The sequence below is a fragment of the Hyaena hyaena genome, unplaced genomic scaffold, assembly GCF_003009895.1.
Source record: "Hyaena hyaena isolate Hyena2069 unplaced genomic scaffold, ASM300989v1 scaffold_106, whole genome shotgun sequence".
Lineage (NCBI taxonomy): Eukaryota > Metazoa > Chordata > Mammalia > Carnivora > Hyaenidae > Hyaena > Hyaena hyaena.
This window is the reverse complement of record NW_024080738.1, coordinates 915332-934861: the sequence shown is the minus strand read 5'-3', so window position 1 is coordinate 934861 and position 19530 is coordinate 915332. Positions and strand designations below refer to the sequence as shown.

Genomic DNA, 19530 nt, shown 5'->3' with positions numbered 1-19530 from the left:
TCCGAAGCAGATTCACACTGACAGCAGCAAGCCCAATGTGGGGCGCAAACTAACAAACCATGAGATCATGACCTGAGCTGAAATCAAATGCTTAACTGACTAAGCCTCTCAGGCACCCCAGTTACTTGCATTTTTAATTGTGTTCACTCACATATGTCCAATTTTTAAAAACTACTGTGGAACTTTCAAATATATATACAAGTAGGAAAAATAAAATAATAAACATCAAGGACCCTTACCCAGCTTCATTTGTTATACATATTTTGTTGGTCTTGTTTTTATCTGTTCTGCCCCAACCCCCAATACACATTTTTGGGGCAAATAATTTAAAGCAAATTCCAAACACTATCATTTCATTTGTAAATACTTCTGTATGTCTCTTTAACATCTAAGGACAGCAAAATATATCTATCTACATCAGCAAAGTTCTGTACTCTAATGAAACTTAAATATATTTTAACATTTTGTTAAGTTTAAATTTGATTTTTTTTTTTTTTTGAGTAAACTCTAGCCCAGTGTGGGGCTCAAACTCCCGTTCCCCAGATCAAGTCACATGCTCTACCCACCTAGCCATCAAGGTGCCCTTAAATCTAATTTGAAAAAATAGTTAAGTTTTAAATGATTAAGTTAAATTTACTTTTACTTTTAATAAACTTATCTTTATAGTTCACCAAAAATTATAAGGTGTCCAATAAATAATAGAGTCTAATATCCAATCTGTATCCGTTTCCTTAATTGTATCACAAGTGAGCTGACAGTTATTTGAATCAGAATCCAAACACGGTTCATATTATTACATCTGATTGCTATGTATTTTTAACCAGAAGTTTCACGGAAGTTTAACAGAAATTTGGATTCCTAATTCTTGCTTGAAAATTTTTAAAGTACTTCTTTCTGTATGATGAATTATGCTTGAAATGAAAAAAATATGATACATAGAATAGGCATGCAATGAATAGGCGATGCAAATAAAGGCAGATGAAATTGCCAAATTTTTGAAAGTAAAACTTTCCCCGATCATGAAGAACTATTACAGATGAATCAAACATTTGGCCAAAGTCAACTTTTTAAAGAGAGGCATTATATTATCTTATAATTTCTGATTGAAATAGAAATAACAATCAAATGGAAATGCAAATGAAAACACTGGTAGTCTTTGATATACCTTCAGACTAATACTCTTAAAACTAAAGGTGCCAAACAGGCTATAAAATATGACTCTGTTGTTCCACTTAACTTATAAAAGCCAAAATGGATTCAGAAGAACCTCTAGACCCAGTATGGGGAAGACTTAGACTTAAACTCTATGATACTGAAACTCAAACTTAGTGGTATGGAAAAAGAAGGGGTTATGAAGCTGTATGGATAATTGTGTGCTGTTGTTGGGGAAGATTGTTATATACATTTAATGTCAGCTTTTGTGAACCAAAGAAATATGTTATATTGATGATATGTGCCTCAGAATGAGAAGTTATAAGTAATAGCTGTGTTAGAGAGTTGAATGAGATGATTTAAGCAGGATATTTACTTGAAAACCTGGCACAGAGTTTAGCAAATGATGAATTGTCAGCCTGTTAACTTCCTGTCTGATTTGGGGCAGTATTTGGTATGAACAAGATGTCTTTAAGCTGTTTTTTCTCTGCCTTTTTTTAATGTTTTTTATTTATTTTTGAGAGTCAGAGAGAGACTGCGTGAGCAGGGGAGGGTCAAAGAGAGAAGGAGACACAGAATGTGAAACAGGCTCCAGGCTCTGAGCTAGCTGTCAGCACAGAAACTGACGCGGGGCTCGAACCCACAAACTTTGAGATCATGACCTGAGCTGATCTTGACCTAAGCCACCAAGACGCCCCTATCTGCTTGATATTATCAAGAAAAGTTGATTGTTACTTTTAGGAGGTACAGTCTGTTTTCAGAAGATAAGGACATCTGTAACTTACTGTAGAAAGTTTTTTGATATGTTTGATATGTGCTAGGTGTTCTTAATTAACCCAGAAAATAATGACCCTCATAATGATTCAGAAAGCTTTTACTATTTTTCATTTTTAGTTTCTTTACTAACATGCTTTAAATTAAACTTCTGACCTAATACTTTATCATTGATTATAGTTTTAATGTTGGATTCTTTATAATTTGAGATATTATTTAAAAATTATGAGTAGTTATATGTTATTGTACATCTTTTTAAAAAGCTCTTCTGGTTGTCTGTGTATTTGAAATTCAGTTTTGTAGTTTAAAAAATTATGCTTTATAAAATACTCTGGTCATTTTGAGCATATTAAGTCATTACTTTAATAGAGATAGAGAAAGTATCAGGGCCTTAGGACATAACATATTCTACATTTTCATCTATAATTGTTTTTGGCATCAGTCCCTTGCTTTTTGCTTTCATTAACTTATTTCTTCCTCTCGTTTCTATTCCTTTTGACATCAGTTACCTTGGTGCTTTTCTATTATAACTATTACATTAGCTTCCTAATTTTTATTGATATTTTTCAATCTGTCATACCATGGCAGTAATTATTCTAACGCCCACCACTTGAGTGCATTATTCTGTTGTTCAAAATGTTTTATTGCTTTCTGTTGTCCACTAGATTAGGGCCCTTCACAGTTTAGCCAGTCACCTTACTTTTCTATACATTTATTCATTCAGCCATGTTTTTGAGTTTCTTCTATGAACCAAACACTGCTAGGCTCTGAGGATCACATGATGAGTAAAGAAAAGGCAGGAGCTCTGCCTCTCCTGGCTGGCTAATACTCCATTGTGTACATATACCACATCTTCCTTATCCATTCACCACTTGACATTTGGGCTCTTTCCATAGTTTGGTTATTGTTGATAACGTCAACACTTGATTTTTAAAAATGTAGATTATGGTTTCAAAAGTTATAATCATGTATCCTCTCTCAAAATAAAACCTTAAAGTAAAAAAACTTAGTGAATGAAAGAACATTATGGACAATTTACTCTACTCAGTGTTAACTTTCTTCCCTCTTCCCCATTCCCACCCTATCATGAATTTGGTCTGTAGTTTTAGTTCCTTTTTCTTACATTTACTACATGTACATGTTATACATATATAAAAAAGGTTAGGTAATTGTTTAACAGTGCATACAGATGCTTTTCTATGTGTGTCATTTTGCATCTTGCTTCCTTGTCATCTGATATTGTGATGATTCACAAATAGACTCCCTCACACTTGTAGTGCCACCCAATATAAGAAAAAGATGATATTCCAGAAATAGCAGAGAATGGATGTTCTTTTCAATAGCATGTCAATTGAATATCCATTTCAGAAAAAAAATATACCTTCATTTCTACCTTATATAACAAACTAAATTCCAGGTGTATTCCAGGTTTAAGTGTAAGTGGTAAAATAATAAAGCTTTTAGAAAATAGATGAACATTTTCATGATCTTTGAGGGCACAAAAGGTACTAACTATGGAAGAAAAATAAGATATTAAGATAATATCTTAATAAAAATAAGATGTTAAGATAAATTTATAAAAAGCTACCACTAGCATAGTAAAAGAGGTCACAAAATGGGAGATCTTTGCAATATGTATATCTAACAAGGAACTCATTCAGAATGTAAAAAGACAGGTAACTCACATTTTTAAAAAGTAGCCAGAAGACATTAATAGGCACTTCACAAAAGAGCACTTTTGTTCCTAGGTACGTACCAACAGAAGTGCATACTTGGTTTTTCATAAAGACATGCTTTAATTTCATAGTTGTACTTTTTATGATATAGCCAAATTATAAACAACCTAAATGCTTATCAACAAAAAAATAGATAAATTCCAGTACATATTCTCTCTCTATCCCTCTTTCCTTCTCTTTCTCTCTCTCTTAGACTCACACGCTGTATGGCAGTGGGAATGAATGATCTACAGTTATATGCAGCAGTATGAATCTCACCCCCATAATATTGAATGGAAGAAGCCATAAACCAAAGAGACCATATTCTATAACCCATTTACATAAAGTTCAAAATCAAGAAAAACTGATCAATTGGAGAGGGATAATGACTGGAGAGGGCATAAATTAGTAAGGTTCTGTTTCTCGATATAAATGCTAATAAAAGGACATTCAACTTGTGAAAATTTATCAAGCTGTACAGGCATGATTTATGTTATTTTACGTATGCATGCATAAATTGTATGTATACTAAAAAAATACTGTTTTGAGATCTATCCGTGTTGGATCTTAGAGGTCTAGTTTATTCATTTCAACTCTGGTTTATAAACAGGCCACAGTTTATTTCTTGATTCCCTAATTGGACTTCTAAGTTGTTTCCTATTTTTCCTGTTTCAAATAATGTTGTAGATAGTATTCTTTTATGTGGCTTCTTGTAAAAATATATCTATACCATGGAATACTACATGGCAATGAGAAACAATGAAATCTGGCCATGTGTAGCAACATGGATGGACCTTGAGGGTGTTATGCTGAGCGAAATAAGTCAGGCAGAGAAGGACAAATATCATATGTTTGCACGTATAGGAGGATTAGGAGGAACTTGACGGAGGACCATGGGGGAGAAGAAGGGAAATAATGGGGGAAAGGTGGAGAGGCAAACCATGAGAGACTCTTGAATGCTGACAAAAACTGAGGACTGATGGATCTGGGGGGAAGGGGGGGGATGGCTGGAGGAGGACACTTGTGGGGATGAGCACTGAGTGTTATGTGGAAACTAATTTGACAATAAACTATTTGTAAAAAAAAATAAAATAAAATAAAATATATGAGAGTTTCTCTGAGATGTGTAACTAGAGGTGGCATTGGTGGGTCCTAATGTAAGCTCATCTTTAGCTTACCAGATATTATCAACTTGTTTTCCAAAATGATTGTATGTAGGAGTGATGGAAAGATCTCCTTGTTATATATACTTGTCCTCACTTTTGTCAACCTGCAAAATTTTGCTAACGTGATGGGCGTGAAATGGTATCGCTTGATATTTTAACTTGTATTATGTGGCCATGAGGATTTTCTCAGGTTTTTTCCCCCCATTTTTCCTGTTGGGAAATTCTCTATTCATATTTTTGTACATTTTTTTTAGGATTAATTTTAATATTTCCTTCTTGATTTATGTGCAATTTCCGTGATTCTCCAAGTCCATATATTCAGAGAGACCTCCATTTGTGATTTTAACACATTGCTAGAATTTCAGCTGTAGACTTTGAATTTGGAGTAATTCAGCCTCCCTAAGAATAGTTTTCCTTCAGGCTCCTTGTCTTGTTCTGTTTGCCTGCCATCGCTCCTTCCAGTTTTACTAGTGCATTTCAGTTACAGGGGATTTTTTCTTTATTACTCTTCTTTGTTGATGAGAAAGGGTAGTTGTGATATGTGGAGGGGGAAATGATAAATAAAAACAAATGGATAAAAATTTGACACGTTTCTAAAATTAATATAACTGTATAAAATATGGTCATGACCATTCCCATTCTTGGTTGGTTGGTTGGTTTTATTTGAAATAAATTCTAGTCTGGCATTCCACAAAGGCCAGTTATTTTGTTGTGTATTGTCTCCTTTGTAGATGCTTATCGTTATCTGGTGTGGGTGTGTGTGTGTGTGTGTGTGTGTGTGTAGGGGAGAGAAAGAAGTAAAGAGATCATTACCTGATTAGTTTTCTGTGTGTTATGTGTATATAGTTGGGGTCTATCATTGTCCTGTTTGCTGCTTATATATGAGGTCTGTGCAGCACTGTTAAGCACTGTTATCCACTGGATTCTTGAGACAATTCCAGGTATTCATGACATCCAGAGTAATTACATTAACAGTTCAAAACCCTCTTCCTCCAGTGCCACTGTGCTTTGATGTTTTTGTGATCTTAGAGAGAAAATGACCAAGCAACCAAATGGTTGTGCTACCCAGGTACAGAGGTGGCTGGTCTGGAGGAACAGAGCTGATAGAAACAGTGTTTTCCTCTTTATCATCTTGGCAGTGGGTGGCAATATTCGCAAGGGCTTGGAGTTCCTGAGCTGTTTTCCAAGAGTCATGGAGCCTTTGAGGTTAGAGAACCTTCCTCACAGGACATCCTGGCCCAGATTTCTTCAACATGCCTTCCTTACTGCCTCTGACTTCTGCCTTAAGTAGGATCAGTGCCAGAGGAAAAGCTCATGACTCCTGGCCATGGTCTCAAAACCTTGGCTGATTTTGATCTTGCAGCATATTCTCTTGGCTTGAACCTTTTGGAGAGAGGTGCCAGTTTAGCAGGGCTTCACTAGGAATTCTCTTCCTAGAATAGAATCTGATTTTTTTTTTAATGGTTTAATGTAACTCATGAAGAAACTTGAGTCTTTTTTTTTTTTTTTTTACAAATAGTTTATTGTCAAATTAGTTTCTACATTTTTTTTAATTTTTATTTATTTATTTATTTTTTTTTACAAATAGTTTATTGTCAAATTAGTTTCTACATTTTTTTTAAATTTTTATTTATTTATTTATTTTTTTACAAATAGTTTATTGTCAAATTAGTTTCTACATGAAACTTGAGTCTTAAGTCAGTATAGAATGACTTAAATTCCTAACTTATCAAGATTAGAAATCTTCTCTGAGGTAAGAAATAGAAAGGCTATAAACAATACAGTTAAGTTTGCTGTGTGACCAAAGCAGTATATACTTTGGCTGTTAATTTGGAGGTAATGATTTAAAGTGTTTTCTGGGGGTACCTGGATGGCTCAGTCAGTTAAGTGTCCGACTTCAGCTTAGGTCATGATCTCACAGTTCACGAGTTCAAGCTGTCAGCTGAGAGCTTGAAGACTGCTTCAGATTCTGTGTCTCCCTTGCTCTCTGCCCCTCTCCTGCTCGTACTTCGTCTGTGTCAAAAACAAAATATTAAAAAAAAAAAAAAAAAAGAATGCTGTCTGTATTTTAGAGAAAACTCTAAATAAATACTGAGTATGCTGATCCCGGGCTTTATTTTTTAAAAATTATGTAAGTGATAAAGATTTTCTTTTCCTAAGTACCATGTCATTATCACACTTAAAATATTAATAATTCCAGTAGTATTATTCCAGATTTCCCCAATTGTCTAAAAAAGTCTTTGCTTTTGATTGCTTTGTCTCTTACTCTATAATGCTCCACCATCCCCCACTCTGTGTTTTCAGGATTGATTTATTGGAGAAACCAGGTCCTCTGCCCTATAGGTTGTCCCACTCACTGGCTTTGACTTAATTGCTTCTTGGAGTGGTATTTAACTTGATCCACTATTCCCAGGAGTCCCTGTAAACTGGCAGTTAGAATAAAAGGCTTGGTTAGGTTCAGGTTCAACCTTTTTTTTCCCTTTCCCCTTTTCTTCCCTTTCAGTGTTAAGCATTTGCTTTTGTTATCACTTCTTGATGCACATTCTGCCTGGTTATTCCCATTTAGTTATGTGAAGATTAATGTGTGGATTCTGTTGGTACTCTGTTACTCTTTTGGTGCAGAGGTGCCCATTAGAATTACTTCAAAGCTTTTGAAGATTCTTAAGAATCCTAGATTCTATTTTAGCAGGTCTTATGGGGTTGGGAAAAGACATCTTTTAAAGACCACATAGAAAAATAAAAAACCCTCTACCTTTACTCAGTTGTGGGAAGAATCATTATCTCTAACACATTTAATATGTAATTAGAGTGACAAAATTTACTTTAAGGCAGGTGCTTTGGGAATGTATATTTTGTGACAAATGGAGCATAATTAAAATTATTAACTGGAGATGATTGAGGCTGCTGTGGTGTAATAGAAAAAGTAGTGACTTGGACCCAGGCGGCCAAATCACTTGTTCTCACTGAGACATTTTTTTTTTTAATCTAGAAAATAGGAATAATAAGATATTTATGATAGGCTTGTTTTAATGATTAAATGAAATGATTTATTTGGAAGCAGCCCAGTATTTGGTGGTTAGTTGAATGGAAATCTGAAAAACATTACAGTAATAGGTTTTTTCAATTGATGTCTTTAGAGTAGAAGTTGAAGAGAATGAAGTAACTCTGTCTCATGTGCTTATTTTAGCTGTATCTGTATAAGCTTTTGTTTCTGAACTTGGTTTTTGAGTGATAGGAGAGTCGTGATATATAGTTTTAATATATGTGTAATTAATGTGGCCTTTTAAAGAGAAAAACAGCATGTGGAAATCTTAATTTTTCCCCCTTATTTTCAGCTTCATTTACCTCTTAATTCTCCTTTGCCTGGAAGTGAATTGACCAAGGAACCTTTTCGCTGGGATCAGAGACTCTTTGCGCTAGTGTTGCGGTTGCCGGGCACCATGTCGGTAGAATCAGAACAGTTGACAGGTGTGCCATTAGATGACTCTGCGATCACACCAATGTGTGAAGTGACAGGCGGTAAGTTTCTCTCCTTGCAGCAATTCAGTGAGTTAAGGCAGAGTTTATCTGAATGTTTTAAAATGTACATTCAAAGACCCCATGTTGTTGTTCAACAAGCTAATATTAGGAATTAGTAAACATACATGGTTTTAAAAATACATTCATGAATGTCTATGATCTGATTTGAATGGAGTTTAATACTGTTGGATCTGAGATGAATGGTGATTTTCTCTGCCCATTTGGGAGGGCTGGCATTTGAAGTTGTTGAACTTTTTTCTTATCTATAAAGATTACCAGTATTTACAAATGTGGCAGAATTATTTTCTGTAAAAAATAGAATTTTGAGAATCATCTCATTAACCATATAATGCCTAATGCCTGGTTAAGTGCAGTTTTCCCTAGAGGCAAAAAAAGCTGGATAGTAGGTTACAGGACCAGGTAGTTCAGTCTTATCCAGCTGGTCACTATGTTAAGTGAACATTAACGATACTCTTGAAAGAAAATATGTAATAGATGCAGAACTTCTAGAATGTGGAATTGGTCTGCAGGTGGGTTAAACTCATACTGATAGGTAGTGTGTACAAAGCACTATCTTATGCTTTAGGACTTCAGTGGTGAGTATGACGGGCAACCATATTCTTGCTTTGATGGAGCATTTTAGTTCTCACTTAAGGAATTTGATACTAAAATGTCCAAGTCTGGCATACCACTGTTTCACCGGTATCAGGGCCCTGTGACATTAGTCTCCAGATACAATCATAGCTAGCTGTATATGTTTAAAGGAAACTACAAGATTTAATTAACATTTTAGGTACCTTTCTTCTAAACTTCTGTGGGTGGGAGCGTTTGAAAATTTGCAAAATTCACAGACAAAACAGGTACCCTACACAGGTATGTGAAATACATAAATTAGGAAGTTATTTTCACATTATTAAATGTTCTTACTTATAGAAGTACTTTCTGGTGAACTCAGGTATTTCTTTAACAGTTTAATTTATATTTAAAAAAGGTATATACATACATTTTAAAGGAAAAAACCTATCTATCTAAATTCGAAAATTCACCGCTAACAATTCCTTGTGCATGGATAATATTTTTCAGTGACAGTCCTAATTGTTCTGTGGATAGATTCACATTTGTATTTAGAATAGTTTAGTTTTCAACCTTAAACTGACTCATTTGCTAAAATCTTGATTTTTTTTTTTTTAGTTTTAGTTTTTAATTAATAGATTAAAGGCCTTGAAGCTATAATTTACACTTTTGCATTGGAAAATTTTTACTATATATTACTTACTCAGAATTAGGATAAAGTTATGGGACTCTATGTACTGTAACTTTTGTCTTCTAGAATCCAGAATATTCCGAGTGTGAAATGAAGTGAGTGGTATAAGCAGAGAGGGTCTGCAGTGAACCTGAGAGATCATGTAGTGGTTAATATTCTTGCCTTTGGGCAGTAATGTACTAAAGCTATTCTGTTTATTCTGTGAAAGGAACATCTCCAGAGAAGACTTTGAAGTCCCCCTTGGTAGTATCTTTCGGTGACCCAGAAACTTTGGTCAGGAAATTAGGAAGCTTCCCCAAGTACATATCCTGAATCTCTCCTGATGTAGTGGTTTATTTGCCTCTTTTTATGCTCTTGCTATAGCAGTAATGAGGAGCTGCTCAAATGCCACTCACCTTTTCATAGATCTGAATGATATGTATTTCTTTTTTATTATTTTAAAAGAATGTTTACTAAAGAAACTTTTGAGGATAAAGCATTAGAAAAGTAGAAAGAACAGAAAAGCTAACATCCACTGGTATTCCACTATCCAGATATGTAATCACTACTAAATTCCTGTGCATTTTTTAACTAAATGATCAGAGTGGTGGATTTCATTTATTTTTCCATCATAGAATAATTCTTGTTTATTAAGGAAAAGTTGGAAAGAAATGTGCCTGTGTTGCCAGAGTCATTAATATTTTGTTATGTTTTCTATGTATACTTAAAAAAATTATATAATTGTCATTATAAGCATTTTTCTTTTATTATCAGGTAATGAATGAGTATCTACTCTATCTAACTGTTCTTGGTGCTGGAAATATAACAGGAACAATAAGGAAAAGTTACTTTTTGGACTGTGTAACAGATAAAATGAATAAATACTATTACAGAGTGCTACTTACTACGAAGAAAAAGTAGGGTAAGGGTGTAGAGAATAACTTGAGGCAGAGAATGAGTATTCTTAGAAGGTCTTTTGAGGAGGTGACTTTTTTTTTTTAACCATAACCCTAAAACATATGTTTACCCCTAGTTTGAATCAATTTAATATATTGCTTATCCTCAGAGATTATTATATTTGTTTAAAGAAATAAAACATTTATTTTTTAAAAATAACTTTTTTTAAACATTTGTTTATTGCTGAGAGACAGAGTGTGAGCAGGGGAGGGGCAGAGAGAGAGGGAGACACAGAATCCTAAACAGGCTCTGGGCTGTCAGCACAGAGCCTGGTGCAACCTAAACCCACGAACTGCGAGACCATGACCTGAGCTGAAGTCCGACGCTTAACTGACTGAGCCACCCAGGCGCCCCAACATTTATTCTTTTATAAATTATATTTGTATATCTCTAGCTTTAAAGCCGCTTGTTTTAATGGTGATTAAATCAATCTTAGTTGTGTCTTAAAAATGTTAATCCCTCTGAAATTATTGTTAGAGCATGTTTACTGAATCTTCGTTGAAATAGAACTGACCTACAATGTATTAGTTTTAGGTATATAGCATAGTGATTTGCTATTTTATATATTGTGAAATGATCCCCCACAGTAAGTCTACTTAACATTCCAGATCTGAGTAATGGAGTAAACCATACAGAGATTGACACAAAATAGTAAGGGAAAGAACACACTCCGTATTTTGGTGAGTGATTGGAAGGCGGACAGGGCTGAAGCTTACATAAGGGAGTAGAGAGTAATGGGTGGGTTTAGGACAGTAGGCAAAGGCCAAATATTGAATAGCCTTTTAGGCTATAATAAATACTTTTTATTTTCTAAGTGTGATGAGAAGCCTTTGGAGAACTTTTCATACGAGGTGACATCTGATTTCTTTCTCTGAAAGATCACTTCAGCCGCTATATGAGAATATAGTGTAAAGTCGCAAGAATAGAAACAGGCTAGTTAAGAGATGATAGTACTTTGGTCTAAAGTGCTGGGGTTGGGGTGGTGAGAGGTGGTCTGATGCAAAGGAGAACTAAGGATGAAGGCAGTGAGGAAGGAAAGAATCAAGGACGATTCCTACCTAGATGACTCTCTTGACCTGAATAACTGGAGGTAAATGGCTAAGACATGGACTGAGATGGGCACACTGAGGAGCAGCAGGTTTGGAGGAGGGTACAGGGATATCAAGTCAAAAAATGCCTACTGGATATGATGGTAGAAGCATTTTATAAAAATTGTGTAAGACTTGTGGAGTAAATCAATGTAACTCTTAGCCTCTACAAGGACTGTTGATGAACTTACTAGAAATATTCTTTTTATCTCTTTTCTATTTTACTAAAATGCCGGTATAATAGACTTTTGTGGGAAATTTTTTTTTCACTTTTGCCTTTAAACTCACTTTATTTAGTTGGATGTTTTTGTGGACTCTACACAACTATAAGTGAGCAGCTTCTTGACTTTGAGGTGTGTGCTTGTCTCACAGATACGAGCAGTGATCCTAGAAACTTAATGCTTCAGTACAAAGGGTCTTACATTACAAGGGATGAGTTTTGATCTAGAGAATAAAAGAAATATTACATAGGATATAGGCAAAATGTAAAGATGGCAAAATTTCCTATTTCTTCTTTAACTTTCAAAGGAATTAATGGATTTTTATTATTTGCTAGGTGACTTAGGTTTATTAACTTTTTCTTTAATAAAGTGTCTATATTTTATACTAAGATTATAACTCATTTACTTATATTTTTCTAATCAGTTAATTGATGACACAGGTTAGAAGAGCAGAGAGAATTGCCATAATTACACTTAAAAACTTCTGTTTTTTAATGAGTTCTTAGGAATATGCTTAAATTTAATGAAATAAGATATTCAGCCTTTATATAATCTTCTAAATACTTTGTGTATTAAGATGATCACCCTTTATATGAATATGTAATATTCAGCTTTTATATAATCTTCTAAATACTTGTATGTTAAGATGATCAGCCTTTATATTTATATGTACTGCTTTATATATGTGTTTGACTCAAAAAATATTTTAATTTGCCAATTCTTTCAAATAAATGTGGTTCCATTTAGGGATTCTTTTTAAAATATTGACTTCAAATTAACATCATGATTTTCAGGGAACAGAGTACACCCCGATTAAAGTTTCTAATAACCTGTAAGGGTTTGACTCTTGGTTATACTGCTGTTACTAACTTCGATAATTAACCTCTCAGTGCTTTAGTTTTCTCATTTATTTAAATGAAAAAAGTAACCCATACAGTTGTTGCTAGGATTAAATAAATTAATATTATAAAGTAAGTAGAATCATGCCAGGCATGTAGACACTTAGTAATTGGTAGGTATTTTTATGATTACAACTATTATTATTGCATACAGGTAAGTTGTTTGTTATATGAAACTTGTTTTTCTAAGTAGAGCTGACTCAGAGAATTTGAGTCCCACTACTGCCTAATGTTTTCTTTTCTGAGTAGCCTTTTCCAAATCACGTGTTAAGTATAAACTGATATGACTGATTTGATAGGTCAAATATAATCATATAACTGTATTTGGAAATAATTGGTGGAATCAGAAAGAAAAAGTAGTACTGTTTTCATAGTGGGCTTATTGTAGACAACACTGTAAAATGTTTGAAGGTTTTCAGCATTGGTTTGGATTAGCACCTTTGAGAGAAATATGGTACAAGTTATATATGTAATTATAAATATTACAGTGGTCACTTAAAAAGGTGAAATTAATTTTAATATCTTTTGTTTAAGTCAATAAATATAAAATATTTCAACATGAAATTGATATTTAAAAATTATTGAAACAGCTTACATTTTTCACATTGACTTTACAAAATCAGGTGTATATTTTATGGTCGGTATATATCTAAATTTGGAGTCACCATATTTCAAGTTCTCAGTAGCCATATATGGCCAGTGATTACAGTATGGGACAACACAGCTCTAGAGATATTTATTGAAAATCCCTGTTTTAAGATATCTTTTCACTAGTATTTTTTCTTAACCACTAGCATTTTAAATGGTTTGTACTAAAAATCCTATAGGTTAAAATATACAAAAGGGAAATTCATTTAAAATAGGCTAATTCCCAAGTATGCAAACCAGATGAAATTCAGAAAAGTACATGCTACTATCTATATGTTAATGTGCAAATATTTAAAATATGCAATAATTTCCAGCAGACCAATAAATAATTATTGATTGAGTATTTGCCATGTGCTTAGCATTAATCTTTGTGATAATATTTTGGTTAACCTGGAGTAAAATTTTGAAGGTTAGTTATTAGCTGTTGTATATGAGTATTAAATTGTATTGGTAATAGTTGGGAGATAATTTTATAAATGCATTTTAAGTTATTTTATATAATATATAATACACATATAAGTATATAATGTGATTTTTTTTTTCATTGTGGTTTGTTCAGACCTAATTTCTATTTTCTGTATACTTATATTTGGAAGAAAAAGTTTATATACTCTCATAAAATGGAATTGTTGGTTGATTAAAAATAACTAATTTTTTTCATTTTTCCATAGGATCATAAAATAAAGTCAGACTTTACCATTGAACTTTTGTTAATAGTATCAGAAACCTCACTATGGTTTTATCTTGCTAAAGGCTGAAATTTCTGCAGCTGACTTTATTCTTGTTATCTCAGGCCGCTCGTACTCTGTGTGTTCTCCAAGAATGCTTAATCAGTGTCTGGAGTCCTTGGTACAGAAAGTGCAAAGTGGGGTGGTAATAAACTTTGAAAAAGCAGGACCAGATCCTTCCCCTGTAGAAGGTATTGTACTTTTCTTTTAGATATTCTAAACTTCATCATTGAATGAGAACTGAAAAATTCCTATGATTTGGCTTTAAGACTGACAAGGTCAGATTGTTAAGATGACAAGATGGCTTTTGGTAAAGAGGGAAAATTAAATAGGAAGGTCAAAGTAAACTGATAGTGGTTCAGTAGCATCACTTTTTTATATTGATTGTTGATAGCCCGAAATCTTACAGGAGTTTCAAAAACCTTATTAAAGCCTTTACAGATTAGCAACTTTATATTTCCTAAAATTTTTAGAAAAAGTATGCCACTTTGCTTCTTTCCAGCATATATGTTTCTCCTGTGTCCCTTAATTCACAAGAGTGTTCAATCCTAGGTGTTTAGTTCCTTAGCTGCATTTTCTAAGGATCAAACTGGTCAGAAACAAATGGTTTGTGTAGTTACAAAAATGAGAAACCAGCCTTTGCCATTAAGCTGGATTCTATTAACTCTAGTTAAGCCCCCACCTGACTATTTTAATATTCTGTTAACATGATTTATATTAGCTAGAGGGCATAAGGGGTTACACTAGAGCCAGTGGACAGCTTATATCTGGGACTCTCTGCAGAGTATGGCATAGCTTAGAATAAGAATTAGAAGTCATTAATGACACCTGACAGGTGACCCACTGGAGTGGGGAATTGGGAGAAAAGTCATAAGGATGAAAAAATGGGTACTCTTGGAGGGGGATTATAGGGAAGGAGCAGAAGATGGTAAGATTATATAAATTATGTCACTGTGTCTGGTTTTAAAAAATAAGCTTTTTCTTTAATTGAATTGTTAGACATGGAATGTGTTTATTTTAAAATTATTTTAATATTTGGCTTAGAATTAGGCACCAAATGTTCTTTGAACTATTGAAGACTGTTGCTATTTTGCTAGAATTTATTTTAGAGTAAAGGTAGGTGCTTTGTATCTTGATTTGCATATTAAATTTTTTTAGTTAATTACACTTTAGTTAAAATGATTTTAAAGAAATATTCATTTAGCAGTACTTACTTAGTATTTACTAAGCCAAGTATGATGATGAAGAGATTGGGTGTTTGCCCTTATCATCTGGTAGGCAGATGATAATAAAGGATACTTCATTAAACAAGTATTTACCATGAAGGAGGTTTTACATATTCTGAATGAGCAAGCAGAGGATATCGTGGGACCTCCTTTCAAATGCTGAGCTCATAGTTGGAATTTGCAAACTTTACTCTCATGAATTTTAATATAAATGTTAAGTAGTCATGATAGTAGAACCATTCAAGAAAAATAAGAAAATTCAGAATTGAACAAGTATTCAGACATTTTCATTAAGCGACGTAATAGTGGGTGTAAGTTAACTTTTTATGTTTTTTAACTTATTGACATACATTCTTTGTCTTAATCTCTGCTGCAGATGGGCAACCAGATATATCAAGGCCTTTTGGATCACAGCCCTGGCATAGCTGTCACAAACTCATATATGTTAGACCAAATCCTAAAACTGGGGTTCCTATAGGTCATTGGCCTGTTCCAGAATCTTTTTGGCCAGATCAGAATTCTCCAACACTAGTAAGTATGCAAGAAACTGTGATGTAATAGTAACCCATTTAACTGCCTTTTTTTTTTTTTGAGTTTATTTATTTTGAGATAGAGAACACATGAAAATGGGGGAGAGGCAGAGAATGAATGAAGGAGACAGAGAATCCCAAGCAGGCTCTGTGCTGTCAGTGCTGAACTGGATGTGGGGCTCAAACTCATGAACCACAAGATCATGACCTGAGCAGAAGTCAGATGCTTAACCCACTGAGCCAGGTGCCCCTTAACTGCTTTTCATACTAGTTTTAAGAACTACTATCAAAAGTGTGGCTAATTTACCAGAATTAGACAGATGTTCAAAGTGCTGTGGTAAGCTGTTACTTGATTTAGTACACTGTATATTATTTATTATGAAGTAGTAGGAAAAAAAGTGTTTTCTTTACTACTATGGTTGTGTTTAAATTATCGGCACCTGGAGGCAAAATCATAGATGGAACAAGAGTTTCTCTTTGATCTCTAAATATAATGTAACATGAGGATTTGTCTCTAGGACACAATTTAGAATTTAAATGAAAGTTTAGAAAATAATTCCAGTTGTCTGTAATCTTTTAGGATGTAGTCTTAGAAATTCATGTTGACTTGCATGGTTTTAGGTTATGTTCAGTGTTTTCATTCAGGAAATTTAATGTAGAAATGACTTTCCAGTCTGTTTACATGAATTATGTTTAGAAATAGTGGGGCTTATTGAATGAACATTGTGAAGTATAGTATTCACAATATGGTTCTTATAGTGATAATATTCTTCATGTAAATTAATATCTAGTCAGTGTTGTTAATAGACTTTTTTCAGATTAGCATTTTTTTCTAGTATCTGAAGGTATATAGGATACTTTGTGGGAGAGCATGTCAGTGGTTCTTTGGTATTACCCTTAGAAGATAAGAATTGTATTTCAAAGATCATGAAGTGGTTTTATCGTTTCATGCAGTTATCATATGTGAATTAAACTGAACCCTTTCTGAAAGCTTTATACTTTATTATTAAGTTTTTATTTTAATTCCAGTTAACAGTAATATTTAGTTTCAGGTATACAATATGGTGATTGAGCACTTCCATATATCATCCAGTGTGCTGTTTAATCTCCATCACCTATTTCACCCATCCCTTACCAACCTCCCCTCATAACCATCATTTCTCTATAATTAAGAGTATTTCTTGATTTTTCTCATTTTTTTCCTTTTGCTTCTCTGTTTTGTTTCTTAAATTCCACATATGAGTGAAATCATATATCTTGTCTTTCTCTGACTTACTTCACTTAGCATAGTATTACTCCATTCATGTCATTGTAAATGGCAAGATTTCATTCTTTTTTGATGGCTGAATAATACCGTATTGCATTTATATACCACCCTTTCTTGATCCATTCATCTATTGATGGACAGTTGGGCTGCTTCCATATCTTGGCTGTTTTTGATAATGATGTTGCATTGGGGTGCATGTCTCCCTTGGAATCCGTATTTTTGTATCCTTAGGGTAAATACCTAGTAGTGCAATTGCTGTATCATAGGGTTGTTCTATTTATCACTTTCTGAGGAACCTTTGTACTGATTTCTACAGTGGCTGTACCAGTTTGCATTCCCACCAAGAGTGCACAAGTTGAAACCTTTATACTTCAAACCTATATCAACTCTTCAGGGTACATTTTACTTTTACTCTATACAAGGTCTATAAAGTGATATTTCCTTTATTTATTAGGGATTTAATTAGTAGTACCTGAAATTAAGGCTTTATAGATTTTAGTGAGGTATCTTCTTTATTCCTTTTCTCTTTTTCATTGAATCATCATAGTTTTAAAATCTGGCCTTTAGATGGGGCGCCTGGGTGGCTTAGTCTGTTAAGCGTCCGACTTTCGCTTAGGTCATGATCTCGCGGTTCGTGGGTTCGAGCCCCGCGTCGGGCCCTGTGCTGACTGCCAGCTCAGAGCCTGGAGCCTGTTTCAGTCTGTGACTCCCTCTCTCTCTGACCCTCCCCTGCTCACGCTGTCTCTCTCTCTCTCCTAGAAATAAATAAAACATTAAAAAAAAAAAAATCTGGCCTTTAGAGAAATTCTTATTTTCTTTAGCCATTTTACTTTTCCTTCAGGTGCCCATTCAGCTTTCATAGAACAGATTCCATGTTTGTGTCAAATATTGCCTTGTTGGTTATTTGTTCTATTGTGTATATGTATGGTACTTTTTAAGTTCTAATAGAAAGAAATCCAAAACCAGTGGCACAGCATTATCTGTTAATACTGCTCTAATGGCCTATTGCAAATTATTAGAGGATTTTGAAGTGTGGGTAGGATTTCGGTTGGGAGGAAACAATATGAGAAAAAGTATAGAAGTAAAAAAGAATAAGGTGAATTTAGAGGAATGAGAAATAGCAGAGTATAGGGGAGTCATACATACCGTGTACGTGGGACATTGAGGATACTATTAAATAAACCAAAGTACTCCTGACTCTAAATGCATGGCTAAGGAATTTGAGCCTTTCTCACTGGGGTTCTCAGAATAAGTGCAAATGTTTTTAACAGAGTGATGCTGTAGGAAATTTAATCTGGTGGTTGTCATGCAGTAGTATTAGGAGATGAGTTGGAAAGTAAACAGGTTATCTAGGGGGCTATTGCTGTGATTCACATAAGAGATGTTAAGGGTTTGAATTAAGATGATGAAAGAGAATCATAAAGAGACAATATTGGAAAGAACTGGCAAGAGTTAGTACTGAAGGATATTAGTGGGGAGATGAAATTATCTTATAAATTTTTATAGTAGTCAAATAAGATGCATTGATACTGAAATTAAATATGATTTATTAGAGACTGGTTCTGAATTTTCTATTTTTTTTTTGTTTTAATTCTTTTTTTAAAGATACTGACTTTTTAAAAGTTTATTTCTTTATTTTGAAAGAGAGAAAGAATAGGAGCAGGAGAGGGCAGAGAAAGAGTCCCAAGCAGTCTCTGCATCATCAGCACAGAGACTGATGTGAAGCTTGAACCCACAAACTGTGAGATCATGCGTGATGTGAGCCAAAACCAAGAGTTGGATTCTTAACCGACTGAGCTACCCAAACAACCCTAAATAGATTTGTTTTTAATGTTTTTTATTTATTTTGAGAGAGAGAGAGAGAGAGAGAGAATTCCAGGCAGACTACACTGTCATGCAGCCCAGTGTAGGGCTTGAACTCAAAAACAGTGAGATCATGACCATAGCCAAAATCAACTGTCTGTCGCTTAACTGACTGAACCACCCAGGCACCCCTGGTCCTGAATTGAAATCATGATTCCACTAGTTATTAGCTGTGCTTTTGGTCTGATATTTTGTCTAAGCCACAATTTCCTATCCGTTAAATGGAGATTGTTTGGGGGATTAAATGAAGTAATAAATACAGAGTTTTCTTTGCCAAGTTCTGGAAGACACCCTCTCCCACCAGCACACATTGTTCCCCTTGGATCTCAAATTTTAATCCAAAAAGATAAGTGAGTTTCATGGACTGATTCAATAAGATATGTGTCAGGTACATGCAAGATACAGGAGCAGAAGATGAGTAGAACAATAGCGCTAACCTTCTGGAATAGGTTAGCGCTATACCACCTGGCATAGGTGGTAATGGAGTAATTAGAGTCTTTTATAGCTCTGAAATTTCAGGTTATTTCTTCATAG

At 34.1% G+C, this 19530-nt stretch overlaps 1 protein-coding gene across 2 annotated transcripts in view; it reads left to right on the top strand.

The window, feature by feature from the left end:
• Positions 1–19530, top strand: part of INTS6 (integrator complex subunit 6) — an 81239-nt gene that overhangs the window by 41721 nt on the left and 19988 nt on the right. For both annotated transcript variants that reach the window (XM_039236101.1, XM_039236102.1), the window contains 3 exons: positions 8143–8326; positions 14176–14301; positions 15713–15867. In XM_039236101.1, the coding sequence (XP_039092032.1) occupies positions 8143–8326; positions 14176–14301; positions 15713–15867 (465 nt within the window). The remainder of the gene's footprint in view (positions 1–8142; positions 8327–14175; positions 14302–15712; positions 15868–19530) is intronic.